General features: G+C 35.6%; 4 protein-coding genes across 4 annotated transcripts; 2 read left to right on the top strand and 2 right to left on the bottom strand.

The window, feature by feature from the left end:
• Positions 1-302: 302 nt before the first annotated feature.
• On the top strand, positions 303-7,539 carry LOC133308626 (probable protein phosphatase 2C 60). Its single transcript, XM_061509266.1, has 11 exons — positions 303-354; positions 2,081-2,199; positions 2,451-2,514; positions 3,466-3,574; positions 4,135-4,288; positions 4,493-4,618; positions 4,943-5,066; positions 5,501-5,577; positions 5,759-5,811; positions 6,257-6,311; positions 7,060-7,539. Exons 1-11 carry the CDS (start codon positions 342-344, stop codon positions 7,261-7,263), a joined length of 1,098 nt encoding a protein of 365 aa, XP_061365250.1. The 5' UTR covers positions 303-341; the 3' UTR covers positions 7,264-7,539.
• A 1,324-nt stretch (positions 7,540-8,863) lies between these two features.
• Positions 8,864-12,717, bottom strand: LOC133308633 (pentatricopeptide repeat-containing protein At4g31850, chloroplastic). Its single transcript, XM_061509277.1, has 3 exons — positions 9,266-12,717; positions 9,000-9,182; positions 8,864-8,908 (listed from the first exon to the last, which is right to left on the bottom strand). The coding sequence occupies exon 1, from the start codon at positions 12,649-12,651 to the stop codon at positions 9,307-9,309; it is 3,345 nt and encodes a 1,114-aa protein (XP_061365261.1). The 5' UTR covers positions 12,652-12,717; the 3' UTR covers positions 8,864-8,908; positions 9,000-9,182; positions 9,266-9,306.
• A 1,543-nt stretch (positions 12,718-14,260) lies between these two features.
• On the top strand, positions 14,261-20,744 carry LOC133308641 (uncharacterized). The gene is made up of 7 exons (XM_061509286.1): positions 14,261-14,637; positions 14,759-14,814; positions 14,915-14,969; positions 15,137-15,217; positions 15,310-15,563; positions 20,293-20,324; positions 20,436-20,744. Exons 1-5 carry the CDS (start codon positions 14,427-14,429, stop codon positions 15,546-15,548), a joined length of 642 nt encoding a protein of 213 aa, XP_061365270.1. The 5' UTR covers positions 14,261-14,426; the 3' UTR covers positions 15,549-15,563; positions 20,293-20,324; positions 20,436-20,744.
• Positions 20,745-21,663: 919 nt separating this feature from the next.
• On the bottom strand, positions 21,664-22,410 carry LOC133308643 (early nodulin-like protein 15). Its single transcript, XM_061509288.1, has 2 exons — positions 22,218-22,410; positions 21,664-22,117 (listed from the first exon to the last, which is right to left on the bottom strand). Exons 1-2 carry the CDS (start codon positions 22,399-22,401, stop codon positions 21,753-21,755), a joined length of 549 nt encoding a protein of 182 aa, XP_061365272.1. The 5' UTR covers positions 22,402-22,410; the 3' UTR covers positions 21,664-21,752.
• Between the last annotated feature and the right edge of the window lie 428 nt (positions 22,411-22,838).

The following is a 22,838-nucleotide window of genomic DNA, read 5'->3' as shown; positions in this document are numbered from 1 at the left end:
ATTTTAATATTTTATATTTATTTGTATGATCATGATTCTCCAAATTTAATACTTTATATTTATTTTCACCTTTGTATGGTTATGATTTTTCATATTTAATGTTTTCACTTTAGATATGGAGAATCATGACCATACAAAGATAGAAATAAATATAACCGTTAGATCAACATAATCGATCTAACATAACTTGATTGTCACAATATCCTTCTCCTTTTTCTCAATATTAAAATAGCTTAAAAGATAATTATAAAAACAAGAAAATAAAGAAGGAGATGAGAAAAAAATCCAAGAGAGAGAAAGAACGAAAATGTTAGTTGTACTTGTACCAGTACTAGTAGTCTATGAACAGCGACGGTGAGTGCAATCCATCCAGAATTCAGATTAGAGGTCACAAAATCTCAAATCAAACAAACTCGTTCAAGGTCTTGTTCTTTCTTCATTCTCTGATCAGTTCTTTTTCTTTTGCTTCTCGAACTGCTGTCAATCGGTTTGCCTCTGTGAACTCCTGCTAGTGAGTATACTGATCTCTTTTTTTTCTTTTTTCGATTCATTTTAATATTCCTATTTTCATTGATTAATGATTCTGCATTCTGCTTCATCTTGATTCTTGTTTCGTTATCATTTCCAACCAGAACTGGCATCACCACTCACATTTTCCTTGTTTTTTCGTTTTAACTTGTTATCATCTTTATGATTGTAATTCCAGATTCTTAAAACCCGTGGATTTGTTCATAAATTACTTTGTTGAATAAAAATATCACTACGCCAATTTCTTCTTTTTAAGTCATCGCCCCATGTTTGAATTGATAAATATTCTTCTCATCATCATCATAATTTTTTTTTTTTTTTTTTTTGTGTGTTTTTCGTTTGTTCATATGCTGTTTGCACTTTACATTGTTTACTTGTCATCTCATGTAACCCTCCTCAGATGTCAAAACTTTACTTGTCGTTCTATGTAATACTGCTTCTATGTAGTTGAACTTTCATTACACTTTTTCAATTTTAATATTTCATTTTCTATTGCAAACAAATAGTTTCTCCATATATGTTGCTTGTCTTTCGATCACTCTCTATTTAATGCCAGTTTTCTGGAATCCTGTCGGTGAAGGAAATTTAAAAGTAAGATTAGATGGCTCTTCTGTGGCTCGAGTCTTCTTCCTAGTTTCAGACTTGAAAAAGATTGGAATGCAGCATTACAAAAGCTCTTAGTCACATTTCTCTTCATTTCAGTGTCTCTGATCTCTTGTTCATTTTATCTTTGAACATGTTGCTTTAGTTAACATATCTGCGGCACTGTGGTGCAAGCAATATTTTGAAAACTCTATTGGACCAGCCAGTTGGTATTGTCACATGTGACACGGTGGTCACATGTGAGATTCATACAGTCAGTCTCTTGCAACTGCAGGGTTAGGCTTCCTATTATAGATCCACACAACTGGTCTAACCCTACGCTGGACCTTGCGCATAACAGGAGTTTTATTAGCACCAGGCTGCCCTTTTTATTGAACCAGCCGGTTCAACTAGTTAGACTGTGAACCAGCTATGTTTCTGGTTCAATTTTCCCTTAATTATATTTTCTGTTCATTAAGGAAAAAGACGAGAAGTTGCCTTAGTAAGGAAAAGACATTAACGTTAGAAACAGAAAACAATAAAATATTTTATTATTTTTCATTGATATTCCATCTATATTAATTACTCAAGCATGACATTCACAGTAATAATGAAAGATTATGATATTCAATTTACAAAGTCCTACATTGTATTGAATCATGACCCAAAGGTCTCACCAGTTTAATCTATTGGTTTGGTTTTTCAAACATTGGACGAAGTGAAATTAATGCTTCTTTTTTTTTGCCATGGTTATAACATGGAATATACATTTGGTATTTATTTGTTTGTTTCTTATAAAAAATTAGGTATATTTGTTTGCTTCTTGTATTACTTTTCTCTGTTTATGCAACATTTGGAATTATGTGGCACATTATCAATGACATCCATATTTGTCTTGTGATATAAGTTTTCTTTTATTTCCCTGCTTTAAGAAATCAAAGTTAATGCTTACTTGTTTAAATTCAGATAGGAATGGGAATATATCTCAGCACACCCAAAACTGAGAAGTTTTCTGAAGATGGTGAAAATGGCCATCTTAGATATGGTTTGTCATCCATGCAAGGGTGGCGTGCAACAATGGAAGATGCAGTGAGTAATCATTGAAACACTTTTTATTTGTCTAAATTGAATACATTGCATATAAATCCCGAATTCTATAAAGTGAATAACCGTGTTTTACAATGTGGCAATGTCTTGTAAAAAGTACAGGGTTGGCAAGGGTATGCTTTGCTGTATCTGCCAATACAGATTTTGAATTCTGTTTTTCACTTAGACTGCTCCCCTTTATTTGACTAGTTCATTATTATGATGCTGATTTTTATTCTCTTTTCTTTTGTTAGCATGCTGCATATACTGATCTGGATAAGTCCACTTCGTTTTTTGGTGTTTTTGATGGTCATGGAGGTAAGATTTGAAAAAGTTTAGCTACTTGGATTATGGAAGAATGCCATTTTTTACTACTTTATTACGAATTACAAATGTCTTCTGTCCATGTCATGATGATTTGTTTTACCTTTTCTATTTCATCTTTCTCTTTTGGATAATATATCCTCCTCCTAATCCTGCCTCGTCTGCCTAATAAGATATGGAAGACTAGGATATGATATCTTCTAAAACAAAAGTTAAAGAGAGAGGAAAAGAAAAGTAAAGAGAAGCCCTATGCTATAGAACAGTAAAGCCAAAACAGCAATACTCGTCAATCTCTCTGAATATTCACAAGAGACACAAAAAATAATGGTCCGAATTATAACTTTGTATATTCTCTTTTTTATAGTAAATTTTATTATTTTTTCTCCATAAAAAAGTTGTGAAGTTAATCTTTTTGTTGCTTCTAGTTATCACTGATTTCAACATTTGCACCATAATTTAAATCTTGAAGTGATTTCTCAGATGATATTATAACTCAGGGTAACTGTAAGTGGACTAAAACCTGTGACATGTATGAAGACCCTAGTGCATTACCATATTTCATCCATTTATACCAGTGTAACTCATGCCTTGATTCTAGGTTCTCAAGATTAATCCCTACATGCTTCCGTCTGCTCGGTCATCTTCTGACGTGCCACTAAATTGTGTCTATGTTTATGTTGTATTAATTAAATTGTTTGTGTTCCCTCATATCTTTTCAAACAATTAGATGCTGGTTGCATTTTTCAAACTATTTTCCAGTGGAAAAACTGAGGTCCATTTATGCTGATGCTTCTCTACTCCTTAAGCTTTTATGATGGGTTGCCATATATTTGAGTTACAGATCTCAATAATCCCTAACAGGGAAAGGGGAGAATACTACAGAAATTATGTCTAGTTTGTAATCAACACTGTGTTATGGGTGCTCACTTAATCCCAAAATTTCAGGTAAGGTGGTTGCAAAGTTTTGTGCTAAGTTTCTTCACCAACAGGTCCTCAAAAATGAAGCATACGCAGCTGGAGATATAGGAACCGCTCTTCAGAAAGCATTTTTAAGGTTAGATGAAAAAACAGGCCCCTTTCTATTCTTAATCGCAGCTCGTCTGCCTGTATTCCGCAATTAAACGACTAAATCAGTTTCATGCTTGCAAGCAGTTGAGTTTTTATTTTATTTTAAACCTTCCATTTGGACCATCAGCTAAAATCTTTGTTTTGCAGTTCTTATTCTAGATCATGTTTTTTCTTTTAATATACGAAAAAGTGTAGTTGGCAATGTTCTCACGCAAAGTCTCTTAGGTATGTTTCACGCACTCGACTAATTGGAAGAGAATGAAGAAATTATATGTATATTTTTTTAATCACAAGTTGTAGCCCACTTGTTAATTGCTGATTATGGTGTTGCATATTCTTTAATTTATTGCATTTCTCTAAACCTACAAATTACAGAGCAGACATGAAGTATGGCATTATATCTACCCTCTCCAGGTGTAATTGATATAGAAGATAAAGTGACCACTGATTCCTTATCCGTTATTCTCTGTCTCCCTTCCACCCTCAAAATAAAAATCTAAAAAAAAAAAAAAACAGTTATGAACTGGTATTTTCAATATTATGCAGAATGGATGAAATGATGCGTGGTCAAAGGGGATGGAGGGAATTATCAATCTTGGGGGATAAGATAAACAAGTTTACTGGGATGATTGAAGGGTTGATTTGGTCTCCACGAAGCAGTGATGGTAATGACCAAGTTGATGATTGGGCTTTTGAGGAGGTAGGTATGACATTTGAAGAAGGATATCTTAAGTAAAACTCTTCAGTATCATGACTTCATTCGATATACTTGATAATTTGGTGCCTGGCATATGGTTTTAAGTAAAGAAATGTCATGTTCTTGGATAATACTGTTATGTTCCCCAGATGTGCTCGTTTTTTGTGCTCTTCATCTCCCTAAATTGAATTTTTTTATTGCAATTAGGGGCCTCATTCTGATTTTTCCGGACCAACTTCAGGAAGCACTGCCTGTGTTGCAGTTATTAGAAACAACCAACTTGTTGTTGCTAATGCTGGTGATTCACGTTGTGTAATATCTCGGAAGGGTCAGGTAAATTTCTCACGGAAATTCTTGATGTTTATTATGCTTACTGCCCGCATGGATATATATATATATATATATATATATATATATATATATATATATATATCTAACTACTTTACATTGGGAAACAATGCATGCCTCTTAATTTGTCGGGTTAAATTTGTTAGGGGGACTTTCTCTTTTTTTTTTGGAAATATTTTAGGGGGACTTTCTGAAGGTATAGAAAATGGTTTGTTTCTTTCTCTGGTTGACCACATATTTTCAGATTCTATATGCCACAGGTCTTGCGGATAATTACGGACATTGTTTTACTATGGTTCTTTTCTACAGGCATACAATTTGTCTAGAGACCACAAACCTGATCTTGAGATTGAGAAGGAAAGAATCTTAAAAGCTGGTGGTTTTATTCATGCAGGACGAGTTAATGGCAGTCTAAATCTTGCAAGAGCTATTGGTAAAGTACCTATGGGCCTGTGAACTTTCTTAAGGATTAATTTAAGTTTCCTTTTTTTTCCCTTCTCTTTTTTCAATTTTAACTTGAGTGAGCAGCCTTGGCAGCAGGACCCCTTGTATCTTTAGCTCAGGAAGATCCTTGGATTTGTGAACTTGATGAATATGAGCACAAAAATAAACAACTTTCTACATTTTTATTTTGTATGCTTTATTCTGATTCTTTACAAGACGAGAGGATACTGGTTTCAAATTGCATAATTGAAGATTCAAATTTGTATATCTGTCTGTTCTTAACACTAATTCTTTGTGGAGAGATAGATTCCTCTTTTGGGATTTTGAGAAAGAGGGGGGGTGGGGTGTGTGGGGGTGGGGGTGGGATGGTTTGGGAAAGGGTTATAAAGTTTCCATTCTTTAATATGTTTCAATTTACTACAGGTGACATGGAATTCAAACAGAATAAATTTCTTCCTGCTGAAAAACAAATTGTAACTGCCAATCCAGATATAAACACTGTAAGTTTGTTCCTGTAATACAATTCAGCCAACTGCCTCAGTGATACACAGTTCTTGCACAATTTCCATTTTTCTGTATGGTAAAAACCATAATTAAATGCATGGTTAGGGCTTATTGCTACTTTTAAGTATTCATCTGTTATGATTGATGTATTGTTTTTGTTTTGACCTTTTGTTATAGGTTGAGCTTTGTGATGAAGATGAATTTATTGTGATAGCTTGTGATGGCATATGGTATTCTTCTCATGCTTTCATTTTCCCTTTTGATTCTAAATGTTATGATGTATTTGGAAGATATCGGTCATTTAGATCATTAAAATGTAACAACTGATGGGATTTTCATTCTGGGTCACTAGGCAGACTATTATGTATCTCTTCTGTGGTGCGGTCAAAATTTCTTGTTTCATGCTTATAAATGAGTAAATTACACTGATCTCCTTGCAAACACCTCTGGTTTCAGAAACCACACAGAACTGCCCTATTTTCAATTTCCACAGAAGAAAAGCCTTCTGTTTAAATTTTTTCTAGACACATGCAAGTTGAGGTCTTCACATATCTCAGTGTAATGTACTAAAATGTTGTTGACAAGTGTGATTCTGAAAATAGTGATGTTGCTTTAACATGCTCCTTCATACTGCCTTTCTGAAAATAATAATTTATTTCTCCTGATTATTTTCAGGGATTGCATGTCAAGCCAACAAGTGGTAGACTTTGTTCATGAACAATTGCGCTTAGTGAGTTCTAACTTTTTCCTAATAAGATGATAAAGTATTCAATTAATACGTAGCTGTCATACTTATGCTTATTGATGATAATTAATGTAGTAGTACTTGGTACTTTGATGGATAAGAATTGTGCTATTTCTGCTTGTGGTTAGTTGGAGAGAATTAGTAAAGCATGCTGCTGAGTAACATATCATGTTTCTTGCCATGAACAGAGTTACGCTATGTTCTTTGTCACCTAATGCACTTCTCTACTTACATGGTCTTTAACTAAATCACTAGCATATCACTTAATGCACAAGCATTTGTTTGGGTGTGCAAAATTACCAATGAACCGAACCGAATCGTGAACTGATCCGAACTGCTCTAAAAGAATCACATTTTTTCGAACCAGTTTGAGAATTGAATTATTTCCTTTGAACCAATTCAAGAACCAAACCGTTTTTTCAAAACTGGTTTAGTTAACCGAACCACTTTACCAATTCGGTTCGGTTTGGGTTAAAAGTCGAACTGAATTGAACCATTCCTACTCCTAGGAGTGTGAAAAAACCAAATGAACTAAACTGGATCGCGAACCAAACCGAACCGCACTATATTTTTCCGAACTGATTTAAGAACCGAACTATATGGCCAGTGGCCTTTTTAATGGGCTGCAGGTTAGTATTTTATTCAAGTAATGTGTGAATAAGAGACTTGGTGAACGATCAAATAATTATTTTTTTTCTTATTATGGCTGGTCTATAATTATTTTATCTGGCAGGAAACGAAGCTCTCTGCAGTTTGTGAAAGAGTACTTGACCGTTGTTTGGCACCATCAACTGCTAGTGGTGAGGGATGTGATAACATGACCATGATCTTGGTGCAGTTCAAAAAACCTGCTCAGTCCAGTTCACCAGTAGAAGAGCAATCCTCTTCAAACGGGCAAGCTGAATCAGAACCAAAACTGGAGAGAAGTGAAAGTTAATATGTATGCCGCAACAACAGTTCAAATATGTATTATATATATATGTACACCAGTGCTTAGAATGCGTCTGAATGGTCATTTTCCTTTCATTTAACATTGTATACAACAGCCGGTCTGATTGCCATAAAAATATCTCAGTTATTCTCTCTCGTGTCTACTTTTCCCTCCTAAAGTCTGTTCTGCATGCTCAACACGGGGCTCCAAATGTCAGAAATATAACCTGAAATGGATAGGTTATCTTTATTTTTAGAAGTCAATGGTGATATAGCTTTCATGGGGTATGCTGTTAACCAATATAGGACAGCACCCCACGTCTATTTAAGTTATGAGAGGTCATCTTTATCATCCTCGAGGTGCAGTCCACTACCCCTATCCAATTGGCAACATGATCTCTGGCACAAAATTGCGCACTTCCAATTGTTTTGCTAAGTAAATGTGATCTTTATTGGAGGTAAATATGTAAGTATACAAGAAGAGAATAATAAAGCAAGGATAACTTGTTTTTCTTTATAATTTTTTGCGCCAAATTCTGGCATATTTTATTTTCTTTGTAAAGCTGTGCAGGTTTCTGATTATATACAATGGATCATCTATAGTTTCTGTCTTGGATGAAAGAGAATCTAAATCCTAATTGAACCTCAGCAGACAACAACAACATCAAAACTTGGAGGGGAAATAATAAAATTTCTTAGTTTAAACAATATATCTTTTATGACTTTTCCTTTCTTTCTTAAGTACTATTTTTATTAATGTTACGGGTTTTTTTCACCCGATTTTAGTGGTTGGTATTGCCATTTTTTTATTGTGGACTATTTCAGGACCCCTCTTTTTTTTGGTGAGAAAAGATATCCCTTTTTATTCAAATCATTCTTTACTAATTTAGTTCGTTTTCACTTTATCACAAGATTATAATTGTAAATAAACAATTTTTAAATTTTTCAGGTTTCGTTTGAACAAACAAATTGGCTTAATGAACGAGTCTGAGTGTTGCATTAAGCTCATTTAACGTTTGATATCCGCGCATTTTCAGCTATTAGTTATTCATGCAACAATAATTTGAATGCAAAGAGTAGATTCCGCATCAAAATTCATACAACAATATTCTAACATTTATCAAAATGCCACAACCATTAATTCTACTTCTCCAATATATAAAAGAAAAATAACATCGCTCTAGTCACCGTAAGAAAAAAAGCACAATAAAAATAGGGACAACATTTTCTCATATTGCATGAGAATTCAATTGTCATGTTGTGACCCTTCGATTTGCATGCAAAACTTTTCTTTTCTTTTTCTTTTTTTAATTCATGCAACATGAGAAAATCAAACCCCACGAAAATAATGACGCTGAAAAGAATAGCACAAACAAAACATCAAAATCCTCGATTTGGCAGTAAACTTATGGAATATATTAGGACTCTAGAAGCTTTTGCATTTTTATACAAATCTTGGTGTAAGGTATGCTTCTGTTTTATACACAGCATTGCTTTAATCTTGGTGTGATAGGATTACACCTCAATTCCCTTTTTTCCAATTTCCCCAGATACACCCCACTCCCACCCCAACCACCACCCCTTCCCCCTTCCCACCACCTCTCTATCCTCAGGGTGTAAAGGTCCCATCTATATAGTAGGGAAGTTCATGCCTGCAATTACAAAAAAAATAAAACTGTGAGAATTTAAGTAATCCCAAACAATTAGTTTGTCTAGGAAACATCATGGGGCAAAAATACTCACAGCCTCACGGACAGAATTTGCCCTTAAAAATCATGGCAAGTACCACGAAGACTGCTTTTACACAAGTAATTTTCACCATTAATCAGCAGGAATTTCCTGGATGAAGTAAATAATTTGCACAAAACCACATGCTGGGGTACATATCTCTCTCCGAAATTGTTTAGGCAACAAGGCAAAGTGTCCCTGAAGAAACAAGACTCAAAAAGTTAATAAAATAAAAATATGTAGTAAAATTATTCTTAGCATTGTAAAACATTAATCATTACTCTTTAGTGCCTTCCTCCTCCCATTAGATAACTCAGTAAAATCAACATTTATTTGGCAGTTGAGCAAATGTTCCCGCATTGGGGCTACACCCCTCAACCATCATCTTCTTGAAGACAGTAAAGGCTCGGTCTTTATTTCCTGATATACTATGACCACGAATGAGAGCATTATAAGTGAAGACATTAGGTTCAAGACCCATAAGTTGCAGCTCCTCATACATCTTTCCAGCAAGGTCCACCATTCCAGCAACCCCAAGATGGAGAATCAATGCATTGTAAGTATAAAGATCAGGAGGAATTCTCCTATTCTTCATTTCGCCAAAAAGAGAAAGAGCTTCCTCCAACCTACCTGATCTTCCAAGCCCATTGATCATAAGGTTGTAAGAAACTGTATCAGGATCAAGGCCAGTTAACTTTAGTTCCTCAAAGTAGCTCACAGCATCATCAACTCTACCAGTCATGCACAGGCATTCTACCAGAATGGTATAAGATTTCAAGTCTGGCCTTATTCCTTCTTTAACCATTCTTTCGAACAAATCACAAGCAGTATCAATTTTACCTGCTTTTCCGAATCCATTGATGAGAATATTGTAAATAGCACAGTTGGGCTCACATTGATAGTCTAACATCTCATCAAAAATCTTCATACCTTCCTCCAATTTTCCAGCCTTTAGAAGACCATCTATAAGAGGCCCGTATGTACAAGGAGTGGGAGAGAAACCACCACTTATGAGTTCATAATATAAATCTAATGCTTTATTTAAGTTATTAGATTTCACAAGGGCGGAGATGATAATATTATGGGTTACAGCATTAGGCTTGCATCCCCTATAAAGCATCTCGTTGTACAGTTGAAGAAGTTCGCTAATCCTTCTAGATTTACCATGAGCATCAAGCAACAAGTTATAAGTGAAACTATCTGGGAAACAACCTGTATTCTTCATCTCCACAAAAAGATCCCAAGCTTTTTCAGTGATATTACATCCAAGAAGCCCATCCATCAAGCAATTATATGATTCAACGGTTGGGTGAATTCCCAAAGTTTTGGTGAATTTGTCAAATAAATTTTGAGCATCAAGGGCCCTTTTCCGCTTACACAGGACTCTAATTAGAGGTAATATTAGAAGGTCATCTTGGCAAATAGAATCGCGTACCAATCTTTCAGCAAATGAAATGGCCTCTTCTATTTCTGCTTCAATTAAAATACATTCCATTAATTCTCCCCAGAATTGTTTGCCTTTCTGTAAACCTGCTTGATGTACAAATTCCATGACAATCTTGACTGCATCCTCTACCCTTCCATACCTTACAACACCAGGAAGGAGGGTGCACAAAGTTACATGATCAGGGGAGAGAAATTTCTTCATCTGATAATAAAACCAGAATGCATAACCAATTCTTCCTTCTCGGTTCAAGCCATAGATGATAGTGTTATAAGTCAGAACATCAGGACTACAGTTCATCATTGTCATTCTACAGAACATCTTCAAGGCCAAATCAACTGCATCATTCTTGCAAAGACAATCCAGGAGAGTGTTAAAAGTTACCTTGTTTGGAGGACATCCAGACTCTGTCATACTCCTAAACAATTTGAGGGCCTCTGGGAGTCTTCCCTCTTTCCCCAAACCAGTAAGTAAAGTGTTGTATGTCACAACCGTAGGAGCTAACTTCAAATCCTTCAATCTTCCAAACATTTTCCATGCCTCATCAACTCGGTCAGCCTTGAAAAGCATGTCAATTAAAGAATTAACTATAATTACATCCGGTTCGCAACCATTGCTTATCATCTCAGCCAAAAGTTTTATGGCTTTGTCTATTTGCCCTGCTTTGCTATAGCACTTCATCATCATATTATAGGTTACTGAATCTGGCGAAAGCCCACAACTATGAAGATCATTGAATATATCTTTTGCTTCTCTGATCCTACCCATTTCTGCAAGACTATATAAAGATGCATTACACGCTACTATACTAGGCACAATGCCTCTCTTTTTCATTTGTTCAAAGGTCTCAAGAGCTTTTCCAGTATCACCAGACTTTCCATAGTAGTCAATGAAAAGAACATATGAATAAGCAGTAGGTTGAACACCTAAAGATTCCATATTGTTGAAAAGTTCTAACGCCTCATCCAATCTTCTCAACTTCAAAAGCCCAGAGATCAATGTGTTGTAAGTATGAAGATTAGGAGAAATTCTTTTTATCCCCATCACATCTAACATAGCAAATGCCTGATCAACATTCCCGGATTTACATAAAGCATCAATGAGTATGGTGTAGGTAACTACATCAGGAGCATAACCATCAGCCTCCATCTCACTCCAGAATCTTTTCACCGTGTCCAAGTCACCACAGTCACTAAACTTGTCCATTAAAGTAATGTATGTTACCCGATCAGGTCTATGACTGCTAGATCTCATCTTGGTATACAATTCCTCGGCCTTATCAAGTTTCCCTGCAGTACAAAGAGCATCAATTAGAACTGTGTAAGTAACAACATCAGGCCCACATCCTTCATCATCCATTTTCTTTAAAATCCCACACGCATCATCGATTCTCCCAGCCCTACCAAGCACCCTGATGCATATGGTATATGTGTAGATATTTGGCCTCAAACCCAAGGTTTTCATCTCTTCAAATAAATCCATAATGGTTCCAGTATCCCTTCTCCTCCCCAATGCTACCATTAATGCTGAGTATGTCTTCATGCTAGGCTTCATCCCTTCCGAGATCATTCTTCTGTAAACCTTCAAAGCCTCTTTACAACAGCCAGGTTGGAGCAGTAAATAAATCAGTCCATTATACGAATATGCATTCAAGATGAACCCAGCTTGCCTCATCTTTCCAAGCGCAAATGGAGCTTGTCGAATACCACCTTTAATCGAAAGAGCCTTGAAAATTGTCAGGTACGTATTCAAATTCCTGTAAATCACTTGCTTTTGCATCAAATCAAAGACAAAAGGCATATCCTCAACCCTCCCGTGAGCCCTCAAGAACTCAAGCATGTAATTGCATGCTTCAGTGGTATGCACAAGATTAGGCAACTGGGCAACCGACTTGAAGTATGCAAGAGCAGAACTTGGATCCGAAATAGACTTCAGAACGCCAAAAACTTCCTCAGAGGACACTCTATTTTTACTCTTGCCATTTCCCACAAACACCTCATGTGCACATCTAGTCCCAAAGGCACCAAGACCCCCTTGTCTTTTTCCATGTTTCTTCCAATATATCAGGGACCCATTTGGCAAAGTCTTCATTTTTACAAAATTGGTTCCTCCTAAGAACCCATGATAGCTTAGGACATAGATATTTGTCTCAGTAAAAGCACAAGAAGATGACACACTGTTATTATTATACATGATTGAAGGGCAGAGCACTAAGACAGCCATAGATATGATAATAATAATAATAAACAAAAAGGAGTGACTAAAATTCAGAAGAACCACACTCTGAACGGTAGATTATAGCAAATTAGAAGAGCTAAACCTGTCTCCGTAATTGGGGTATGCAAAATAGTGATAGTGGAGGAATGGAGGTAGGTGCTGAAGCTTGGGTGGGTAGTGGCTAATCAGAGACAGAGCCTATCTATCCAATCCATCATCAAAATCCTTGCTTTTGCTATTCGTATTCCATAAAAGTTTCGGCTTTGGATATTTTCCCACCAAAATAGCACCAATGTCCCCCTTTTGCCCTTGTCATTGTGAGGTACTGAGCTGAGCACCCATTCAGTTATTTTGACGTTATCAGTGAAGTAACCATTGTTACATCATATATTATTATTTGCGATTAATGTTTTCAAACATACAATTTTATTTATTAGTGTATATATAAAAATACCGAAAATTTTTATCCAGTTGCAGATAAGTTATCTATATTTATTTTTAAAATGACATCGTTTTGAAATTGAAAGATTAAAAAATTATAATTATAAAGACTATAATAATTCTTAAATAAATTAAAATTATAAAAACACCATAATTTCTGTCCAAAACGACGTCGTACTGAACTTACTTATCTACAGTAACTGCAGAAAAAATAAATTCATAAAAATACGTGGAGTTTATATTTTTTTTTGTATAATTAAATGGAGCTTATATATTTTTATATACATAAAAAATAATCTTATAATATAAGATATTAATTTATAACAAAATATTTTTACGAAATAATATTTCTTTTATAAGATGAAGATAACTTTTATCGCTGAGAAAAGTGAAAAAAGAAAAGAAAAAGTTAAATTTCATTTATTTTTACGTGAGCGAAGGAGATAAAATTATATGGATGCTACAAAAAGAACATTAATTCCTATTTCCTATTTATGTATTATTATATATTAATCATTATTTTTTTGGTAATTAGTCCAAAACCCTCTAATAGACCCAGTAATTTGATTTTAGGTTGGAGGCTCTCGAATTTTCAGGAAATGGGTAAGTCAAATTCTATAATACCACTAAGAGGTCGTTTGGTTAAGTTTTTTTTAAAAGTAACTTTTACCACTTCTTTATTTTAAAAGTACTTTTTACAAAAGTTAAAACTATTTATATTTTTATAAAAATATTTAGTTTTTAAAAAAAATATTTGGCTTTTGACTTCTGCTTTTCTGAGAAGTTAAAATTTTTAACTTCTGAAAAAAGTAGGTTTTTGATTTTTTTTGTGACTTCTCCTTTTTTTAAAAGCAGACATCCAAATGAACTAAAAATGAAAAGTGCTTTTTTTCTTGAAAAAAGCAGCTTTTGAAGAAAAAAAAACCCATCCAAACGGGCCCTAAATCAACCACTCTTAAATTGTAATCTTTATTCAATTATGGTTGATGGAGAAATTTAAAACTTTAATTCTAGAGTCGTCCGAATAAAATTACTTTTCGTAAAAAAAAAAATTTACTTAATCATTATGCATAAATATATCTATGATATCATTAAAAATCTACGATAATTACTTCAAAATTCAAACTTTTGTTTTTCAGGTGGATTTAGGTTAGCAATATTCAATTGCGTAAACTCTTTTCATTGAATTATTAGTTTATACGAGGAGGAAGGACTCTGCTGCACCCAACAAGTCTCTGTTATTGTGATATTAATAGAACACAAAAGCCCTAGCTTTTGGGGCACAGTGATAGTGATAGCAGCTAGTACTTGTTCAACCCATTGACAGATAGAGATTGAGAATGGTGAAAGCAAGTGAAAATAAGAGCGGTGCAGTACCTGAACCGGTGATGGATGCAGTGCATAGCACTCTATCCAACCTTCATGAATTGCGAACACACTTTGATGAGTTCTTGTCTCTCTCTGACCCTCAAGTCCTTTCTCAAATGCCCCCTCTTCAACGTGCTCACTCCCTCTTCATCCTCGCCAGAATCACTTCTACCCTCCTCACATGTACGTATTAAAAAGAAGACTACTTTTTTATTTTTATTATTATCTGCTAATTACAATTACAGTCTCAAGTTTGATTCAACGTTAAATTACTCACTTTTTTTGTTTTCATTATTATCTCCAGTGAAGTTGAGGTGTAGTGGGGTTCACCCAGATGATCATCCTGTCAAATCAGAGATTGTGAGTTCATGCTAATTGTGTCTTCTGCCTTTGGAAATTAGCTTACCAGTTCTTATAGTATTTGTTTTTTTTTTTTTTTTTTTTTTTTGTGTATTCACAGGACAGATTAGACTTATACCAAAACAAACTGGGACGTATGCTAGACTTGAGTAAAGGTATTTCTTTCTTTCTTTTCTGAACAATGCGTTTATCCATCAGTTCCATTTGTTGAATGATGGCTATTTAGAATTACATGTTTTCATTAGCATTGTTCTCTGTTTCAATTATCTGCATTTAGAGTTTTATTGAAGTGGTTTTGGTTTTTTTTTTTCCGGTTGTTAAGCTCCACTACGACCATCTACTACCTTGAATTATAAGGCAGCTACACGCTTCATTGAACACTCTCTGCCTGACCTCACTCCGGGTGGGTAATGAATTATTTTATTCCTTTCATGGATCATCTATGTCTCTTCCATTTTGATCTCATATATTCAAACAAGTGGTTATTTCATACAGGGCAAAGGCAAAGTATGAGGAACATAAGTAGAGGGGAGGGACCGAAGATGAATCATCACGAGCGGGCTGGTCAAAAGAGGAAGTTTCAATCTTCTGAAAAACAATCTGTTCAAATTGCTGCCAAGGAGTTTCTGGAGAAAGCAGCCCTGGAGCTTCTTGGTAATAATAATGGCGGTATTAAGGGACCAGTACAAATTGACAATTCAGAGGATGATGGCGATGAACCACTTGTGCCCTAATTTTCCTGAATTCTGGTAGAGTTTCCTATGATGTTCTCATATACTTATGAGTTTAATGTGCCAAAATTTATGTCTTTTGAGATATAGTAACTTCAGTGTGAAAGTGATCTATAATTTAGGGTGTTAAGATTTTTCTCTCTGTCAGCATTATAATAAATTCTGAACCAACAATTCATTTGAGGGGATCTTCGCAAATTCCTCCATGCACCTACTAAATCTATATGTGAACTTACTAGTTAAGGAACCTGTATTGAATTTGATGATTGGAGCAACTAGATATGATAGTATTTTACTACTTTTACAATTTACTATTATTTAAAAGTTGACATTGGGGATTTGTCTTTCTGGATCTCTCTGCTTTTCAACATGTCGCCCATCAATTGAGTGCAAGTTGTCATCAGTAAGCCTTTTTTAAAGAACAAAGAATTAGTAATCTTAAATTTAATTTTGAAAATTTTGCTGCTCAGACTTGAGAGAGTCATTAGATAACTTGTAATACATGTAAACCTTGTTTGAATTTAAATACAGATAGTACACTATTGCAGATGCAACACATATTCAATTTTCATCTCAGTTCTGCTCTACCACTCAAACATGATTATTTGAGTAGAGTTCATTGCGGCACATCAACCCAGCTAACACTCTAGGAGCTTAGGATTTGTAGTCATTGACATTGGAAGAACACGGAGGGCTAGAATATAGCATTGCCGATTAATGCAGAACCTACTATATGTCAATTGTCAAATACTAGTTAATCGGAAGGTTACCAACATTCCACTGGACACAAAAATGTTGAGACTAGAAACTTAAATGCAAACGGAATGTTACTTTTACTTTTTCCTTCAATAATGGTTCTGATTTGTCGCTTAGTAACACGGTAGGAGATGAGTACAATAAATAATGTTAAAATAAAATTCAATTGCCATATGAGTTGTGAGCTGAACTTTTTGGTTATATTTTGTGGCATGGCCGAATTAATGTTGATGTGGATGAAATCATTGACTCAGAAATATAAATGGATAGAATAGTTGAGCTAGACCACTGATCTTTGGGAGGGATTACCTATTAAAAGTCTGAAGAAAATAAAAAAAAGTGTATGGAACTTATTCTTTGGTCTGTCAGTCTGGTTATACAAATCCTAGAGCAATTTTAAGGAGCTGCCTCTACTGGCATGTATATAAGTTCCAGTTTTGAGAGTTAGCCTCTCCAATGTAATGTACTCTTTGTACCATTAAATACAGTTGTTAGGTTAAGATCATGAATTGCGTGAGACTGACTGTTGAATGTAGAGTGGTAGAACTAGGGTAGAAACTGACAATTTTTATTATTTAAAAAAAGATGATATAGCAAAATAACAGACACAAGAAAAGACACTGGCTCATTGAGCTACAAAGGAAAGCCCTTTACAATGAGATCACCCTCACTACCTAGAAGATAGTTTGATAGTTGATTGCCTATTCTCATTACTGAGTCCTCCTCTATTTATAGACTCTTGTTGACTCCTTGGCCCTTGCTACCTCAGATCAACCTCATTTTTCCATAATTACCTCCTGTCGTAATCTGTCATTATTAGGTCAATTTGCTCTTTTTTCCCCTCCTTTCATAACCTATGAATTCCCCCATTTTAGCTTTTATCCTTGTCCTCAAGGCTGATGTCAGGAAAATGTTCCTTTATGGTTGACAATCTTTCCCATGATGTGGAACGGTCCTTAGAACCTGACAGCGAGTTTTCTTTTTCTTTTTTTCTGTTTTTTTTGTTTTTGTTTTTGTTTTTTTTAGTGCAAGGTCAATTCCTTTTGTTTTAATTCCATTCCCTGTTGCTCAGTATCCCCAGCCTCCTCTGTTTCAGCTTCCACCATGAGGAATTCAGGGTCATTACTGACGTCTTCGTCCTCCCCTAACAATAAGACCCTTATTTGATTTTTTGGGCACTGGTGGAGAGGTCCAAAATTTAATTTTCAGCAAAAACAATTGTCCCCTTCTTTTCTATGTAGGATTTCCTGTTATGTCAGCTGCTTAACTCCTTTATCTCTTCGATTGGCCTAATGATTTTGTGTGTTCTGGTCGTGGTTTGAGGTATGGAACCTTTTTCCGTGCATCCTGACTTCGATAGTGCAGCAGTGTGCTGTTGTGGAGCTCGGGTCGATTGTAGGTCCATTCCTCTCCCCCTGACCCGACCCATTATTTTTTGTAAACACAAAGTTCATTTTGTCGTGTTCGCAATTGGTCAATACTCACAATAGCCCAAGCGGCCTCTAAAAGATTCCACAATCTCCTCTTCAACGTCCATTGCATGCTCAATGGTGCGTTTTGCGTCCTCCATATTGTGAATCCTTAGTTTTATGTTTTAATACTCATCTAAGTCCATGCAAGAAATACCCCAGTTTTTCTTCTTCGGGCATTGGAGGAATTTGGGCAGCAACTATCTCAGGTGCTTTTATGAATCTTCAACCGTTTCTTTCTGCCACGGGGATGCCATCTGTTTATAGGCATTTCTTGCTCGCCTCCCAGTCTCCCACAATACTTTTATAAAGAACCAATTCAACCCAAAAGCTTAAGCTGTTGGGTGAGGCTACAGTAATGGTTTTATATATCTCAACACGCCCCCTTACACGAGAGCCCATTGGGCTTGAAGGGTGGACAATGCACAGGCCCACCTACCTGTGCGAAGAAAGAAATTTCACTAGAAAGAAAGTGGGGGGCGGTAAGGATCCAACCCGATACACCGAGGATCTGATACCATGTAAAGAACCAATTCAACCCAAAAGCTTAAGCTGTTGGGTGAGGCTACATTAATGGTTTTATATATCTCAACAACCTCCACAACATCTCTTATATAAACCAATGGGTTGTTTTTGGGTGGAGTCTTCCATGCTGATAAGTGCAAGTGCAGAATTTTGGTTTTGTTTCTCGAATCTCAAAATATTTTTCTTCCCGTGTGATCCAGCCAGCAAGGTCAGTTCCGTTAAAATTGGGCACTTCTACCTTTTCCTTCATTCATTTTCAGTCAGCAGCATCAATACCACTCCTTCCACCAACGCTGGTTGTCTCCTGAGTTTTAGGTTCTTCGGGAGTCTACCGTATTTTCTCTCGATTCCCCTCTGGTTGTGTTGCTGTGTTATTTTCCTGCGATGGCAACAAGTATGGTTCTTATTTCATATATCAAATTCTGCATAGTTTGCTTCTCGTTCCTCCATAACCTTCCTCATCAACTCTGCACTCCTCTTCAAAGACTCCATTCTTGTGTCCATCCCGCATCTGGTTTTGGGCATCTGGCATGTCAGACCAATTTGGTAGAACAAGGATCGGAATTGAGAATTTTTATTATTTAGAAAAAGATGATATAGGAAGATAATACTCACAAAGAAAGACAATAGCTGTCTAGCTCATAGAGCTCTAGGGGCAAGCCTTTTACAATGAGATCACTCTCACTCACTAGATGATAGTCAGATAATTGACTGCGTATTTTTGTTAATGACTTCTCTATTTATGGACTCTTATTGACCACTTGCGTACTCAGATCTGCGTCATTTTGCCATAATTACTTCCTGTCATAATTTGCCGTTATTAAGTCGATTTGCTCTCCAGTAACAGCTCCTTATTTTGGCCTTTCCCCCCTCCTTTCATAAACTATCCATTCCCCCATTTTAGCCTTTGTCCCCTTAACATTTAAATCATCCCTATCAGAGGCACAAAAAAGGTTCCATAAATGGCATATATTTCCAGCCAGTTATTAAATTATAGCCAAATTTGGAAAAACAGTCTCCAGAATTATTGCTACTAGAAATCTCTTTCGCAACATTGGAGATTCTTGCATGATTAAATTAGCATATCTGCTTATGAATGAAGAATGAGTGTTTCCTCTGTTTGTACGTGAAGAGACTTCATCCTCTATCCGCTTTTGAAGTAAATTGGGTAAGTTTTTTCGCATCTAAAATTTTCCCTCCCTCCTGTTGGATTTCGTTGTGCAGAAGACTAAATATAGTCAGTTTCTTGAGGAAAAGAATATTTGAACATTATTGGTTAATTCATTTATATTTTGTGATTGATGCGTAATCTAAATCTTCATTTGCTCTTATGACCTTAAAATGTAATAAACAATATGTGAATTTGTTACTAAGAAAAGGGAAGTTTTTAGAAATTCATCCAATTAGCTGCTTTCTTGGATGATAAATCACAATTCATTAGGAAAAATGAAATTATAAGAGTGATAAGAACCTTGAGATGCACCACTCCAAAAGCTAGCTCAAAGGGTGAGAGTGTCTAATGCCTTATAAATCTCACATTAGTTACCCATACAACCAATGTAGGACTTCAAGTCCCATACCTTGCAAAGGGTCCTAACAAAGAGCAATTAAAATTCTAATTGCATATAGATTCTGATTTCCTAGAAAGTGTACCTGTATAACTTAAACAGTTTCAGAATATCTTTATGTCTTCATTGTAATTCTTAATTCTGGGATGCACGCCTTTGGAGAAAAGCTTGAACTAGTTTATGTGTGCTCCTAATATAATTATATGGGTAAACAAAGCTGCTTTATTGTTTTGAGTTACTTTATTTGTGTTTGGTTGTTTCATATGATGTTTGTATATTTTCCTTGTATGCTCATACATCTGCTCAAATTGATGAATCAGAGTCAAGGCTATGGCTAGGACCTTAGATTCCAATCTTAGCCCGCAGCAAGTCTAGCCTTTACTTGTTTTGTTCATTTAATAAGTAATTGGTTTACCATATAATTTGCAGATTTCCAAGATAAGGATCAACTTACTACACAGGTAAGTCTTGCACTGATATAAGTTCATCCTCCCCCTTCTTATTTAGGATATATTATTTATTCCTTTTATTCTGTCTGCGATTTTTAATATTTTGGAATTTTATTTTCATAGTACGTGTGAACAAAAAATGGAGCTGTGTTCATGAGAGGGAATATCACCAGAGCCTTGTGTTTTCTCCAAGCTTTTTGGGATGGCTTTTATTCATTTCTTGGTGACATAAACTTGAAATACTGTTCATTACCCATTCTAAGTGTCAAGTATTCAAGTTGCAGTGCATTTTTTGTTATCATCTTACCGGTTATGTTTAACTATCCGTTAATTTTGTTGTTTGCAATGTGGCATGTGACTGGGGGAACTATGCTGTGTTAGTTATATTTGTGTTCTGAGCTTGGATTTATAGTTTCTACAATGTATATGGCTTCCTTCTATTTTGGATGCTGATGTCCGGTTCTTGATTTCATTCTGCGTTAAGTTGAATGTGCCAATGATGTTAGCGAAAACGCATCGAAACTTTGATAGAAGAAAGAAACAAATTCATCTTTTCTATCAAACATTTGGAAAATTTACGAGACAACATTAGATCATTATGCTTTTAAGTTCAACTTGATAGAAAAAAGAAACTTCTCACGCATGATTAATCTTTTCTATCAATTTAGAAAAAAGAAATTGCTTTAAATATGGAAGATTTTTAAGTCTTACTCTTGAGTCAAATGATCCCTCCCCTTATATCAGATTGTTTTTAAGCTCGAATAAAATTTATGAGAAAAGTGTGTTTTCAGACTGTTTTGAAGGAGAAAAGTGTGTTTTCAGACTGTTTTGAAGGACAAAATATTATGTTCTTTTAAGTCAAACGGTGTTGTTCACTTTAAAAAAACAAACTTTTTGCTACCCAGTGCTTCCTTTCCTTGCTAGTTCACTATTATTGCTGAAATGCTCTCTACTCAATCAACAAATGCTCTGTAGTTGTCAAATACTGCCCATTATCAAACACTGTTTAATCGGATATTCACCCACTGTCTCATGCTTCTTTATTTTCAGAATTCTTTGTAAATAATCGTTTGCACGAAATAGGCTTCTAATACCATATTTTTTTTCAAAATTGTTTTAATTTTTCTTTCTCAAATTCGCTCTTTCTGGACAAAAGATGTGAAACTTGGAAATAAAATTAATGTAATGAGGGGTTCTAATTCATTTTACTCTGCCTCATCATCTTTATGACGCATAAACTCTGTTCAATTATGAAGGCATTTAGGAAAAAAGGCCAGAACATGAATATAAGAAGGTATCAAACTTTCGCATATAATTTTAGAACAAAAGAATTATATAATCGCCACAAAAAGAATCAAGACCAAAAAAAAAATCACAATAACCTCACTTTGACAGTCTCTTACTATCCAACCTAATAATAGGTAAAGAGATGGGGGTGATTCACATGAGAAAACCCACATACATAGCCAAAACTCCCAAAGCAGTCACAAGGGCACCTTGTAAAGCTGTAGCAGCGCTAGTGGGAGCAACAGCTGGACCTTCAAACTCTGCTGCTGGAGAAGGTGCTGGTGAAGGTGATATTCCAGCGTATCTGTTCCTTGGAGACATAACCACCACAATGATCTTTTGGCCCTTCTCACAATGACCCTTTACTCCACTTATGAAGTAGAATGGCCCAGGACGATCAAGCTTCACCTTAGTGTTCCCATCACTGTACTCTTTAATGGGGTTTGATGTGCTGCAATTACCATACTCTTCCCTGTTTACTTCCAAAACTGAGTCTTTCCCACCCTCATATTTCCACACTGCCAAACATATAAGAAGAAAGGTGTTAGTGCTTGATGGAAATTAAGATTGTAAAAATGGGGTTTAAGTTTTGGAATTGATTAAGATTGGAAAAGTTACCAAGATGATCGCCGACATGGAAACGAGACCTTTCAGCCCATTGATTAAGGGAATCTGCTTCAGAAGATGGAATCTTCCATGCATCTATCTTGCCTCCAACCAATAGTTCCTTAGCTGCAGAGAAGCCAAAGAGGAGGAATAGGAACAAAAGAGAAGCAGAGACAGTTCTTGAAAAACCAGCCATGATTTTCTGATATGACTGAAAAAACGTTGTGTGTGAGTGTTTTACCTTTCTATCACACACACAGAGGTTGTTTGTTTGCACAGAGGGGTGTGTTCGGAGCATTGTATTTATGGTGATGAAGAGGGAAGAAACTAACCGTTGAGACTTCGAAGACAGCACAATGTGTGGGGCCTACTGACTTCTGGGTTCTGTTCTGTGCGGACCCTGTGCCATTGTAACGGATAGAAATAACGGGAAAAATGCCCTGACGATTAATGGACGATGATAATGGAAATTGAAATGCACTCTCTCAGTGTTTATAAAAAAAAAAGAAGGAAAAAAAAAAAATGCACTCTCAGCTCTGACGCTGTCACTGCAAATGCAAACTGCAGAAACGGCCAACTTTGCAAGTTATCATCCAAATTGAAAAGTGGAAAAATTACATTTCGTTCATCTAG

This window comes from Gastrolobium bilobum, unplaced genomic scaffold (genome assembly GCF_033153095.1).
Source record: "Gastrolobium bilobum isolate Gb01-03AN ecotype WA unplaced genomic scaffold, APGP_CSIRO_Gbil_v1 utg814, whole genome shotgun sequence".
Classification (NCBI taxonomy): Eukaryota; Viridiplantae; Streptophyta; class Magnoliopsida; order Fabales; family Fabaceae; genus Gastrolobium; species Gastrolobium bilobum.
The sequence above is the reverse complement of the archived record's forward strand: the minus strand, read 5'-3'. Positions and strand labels throughout refer to the sequence as shown.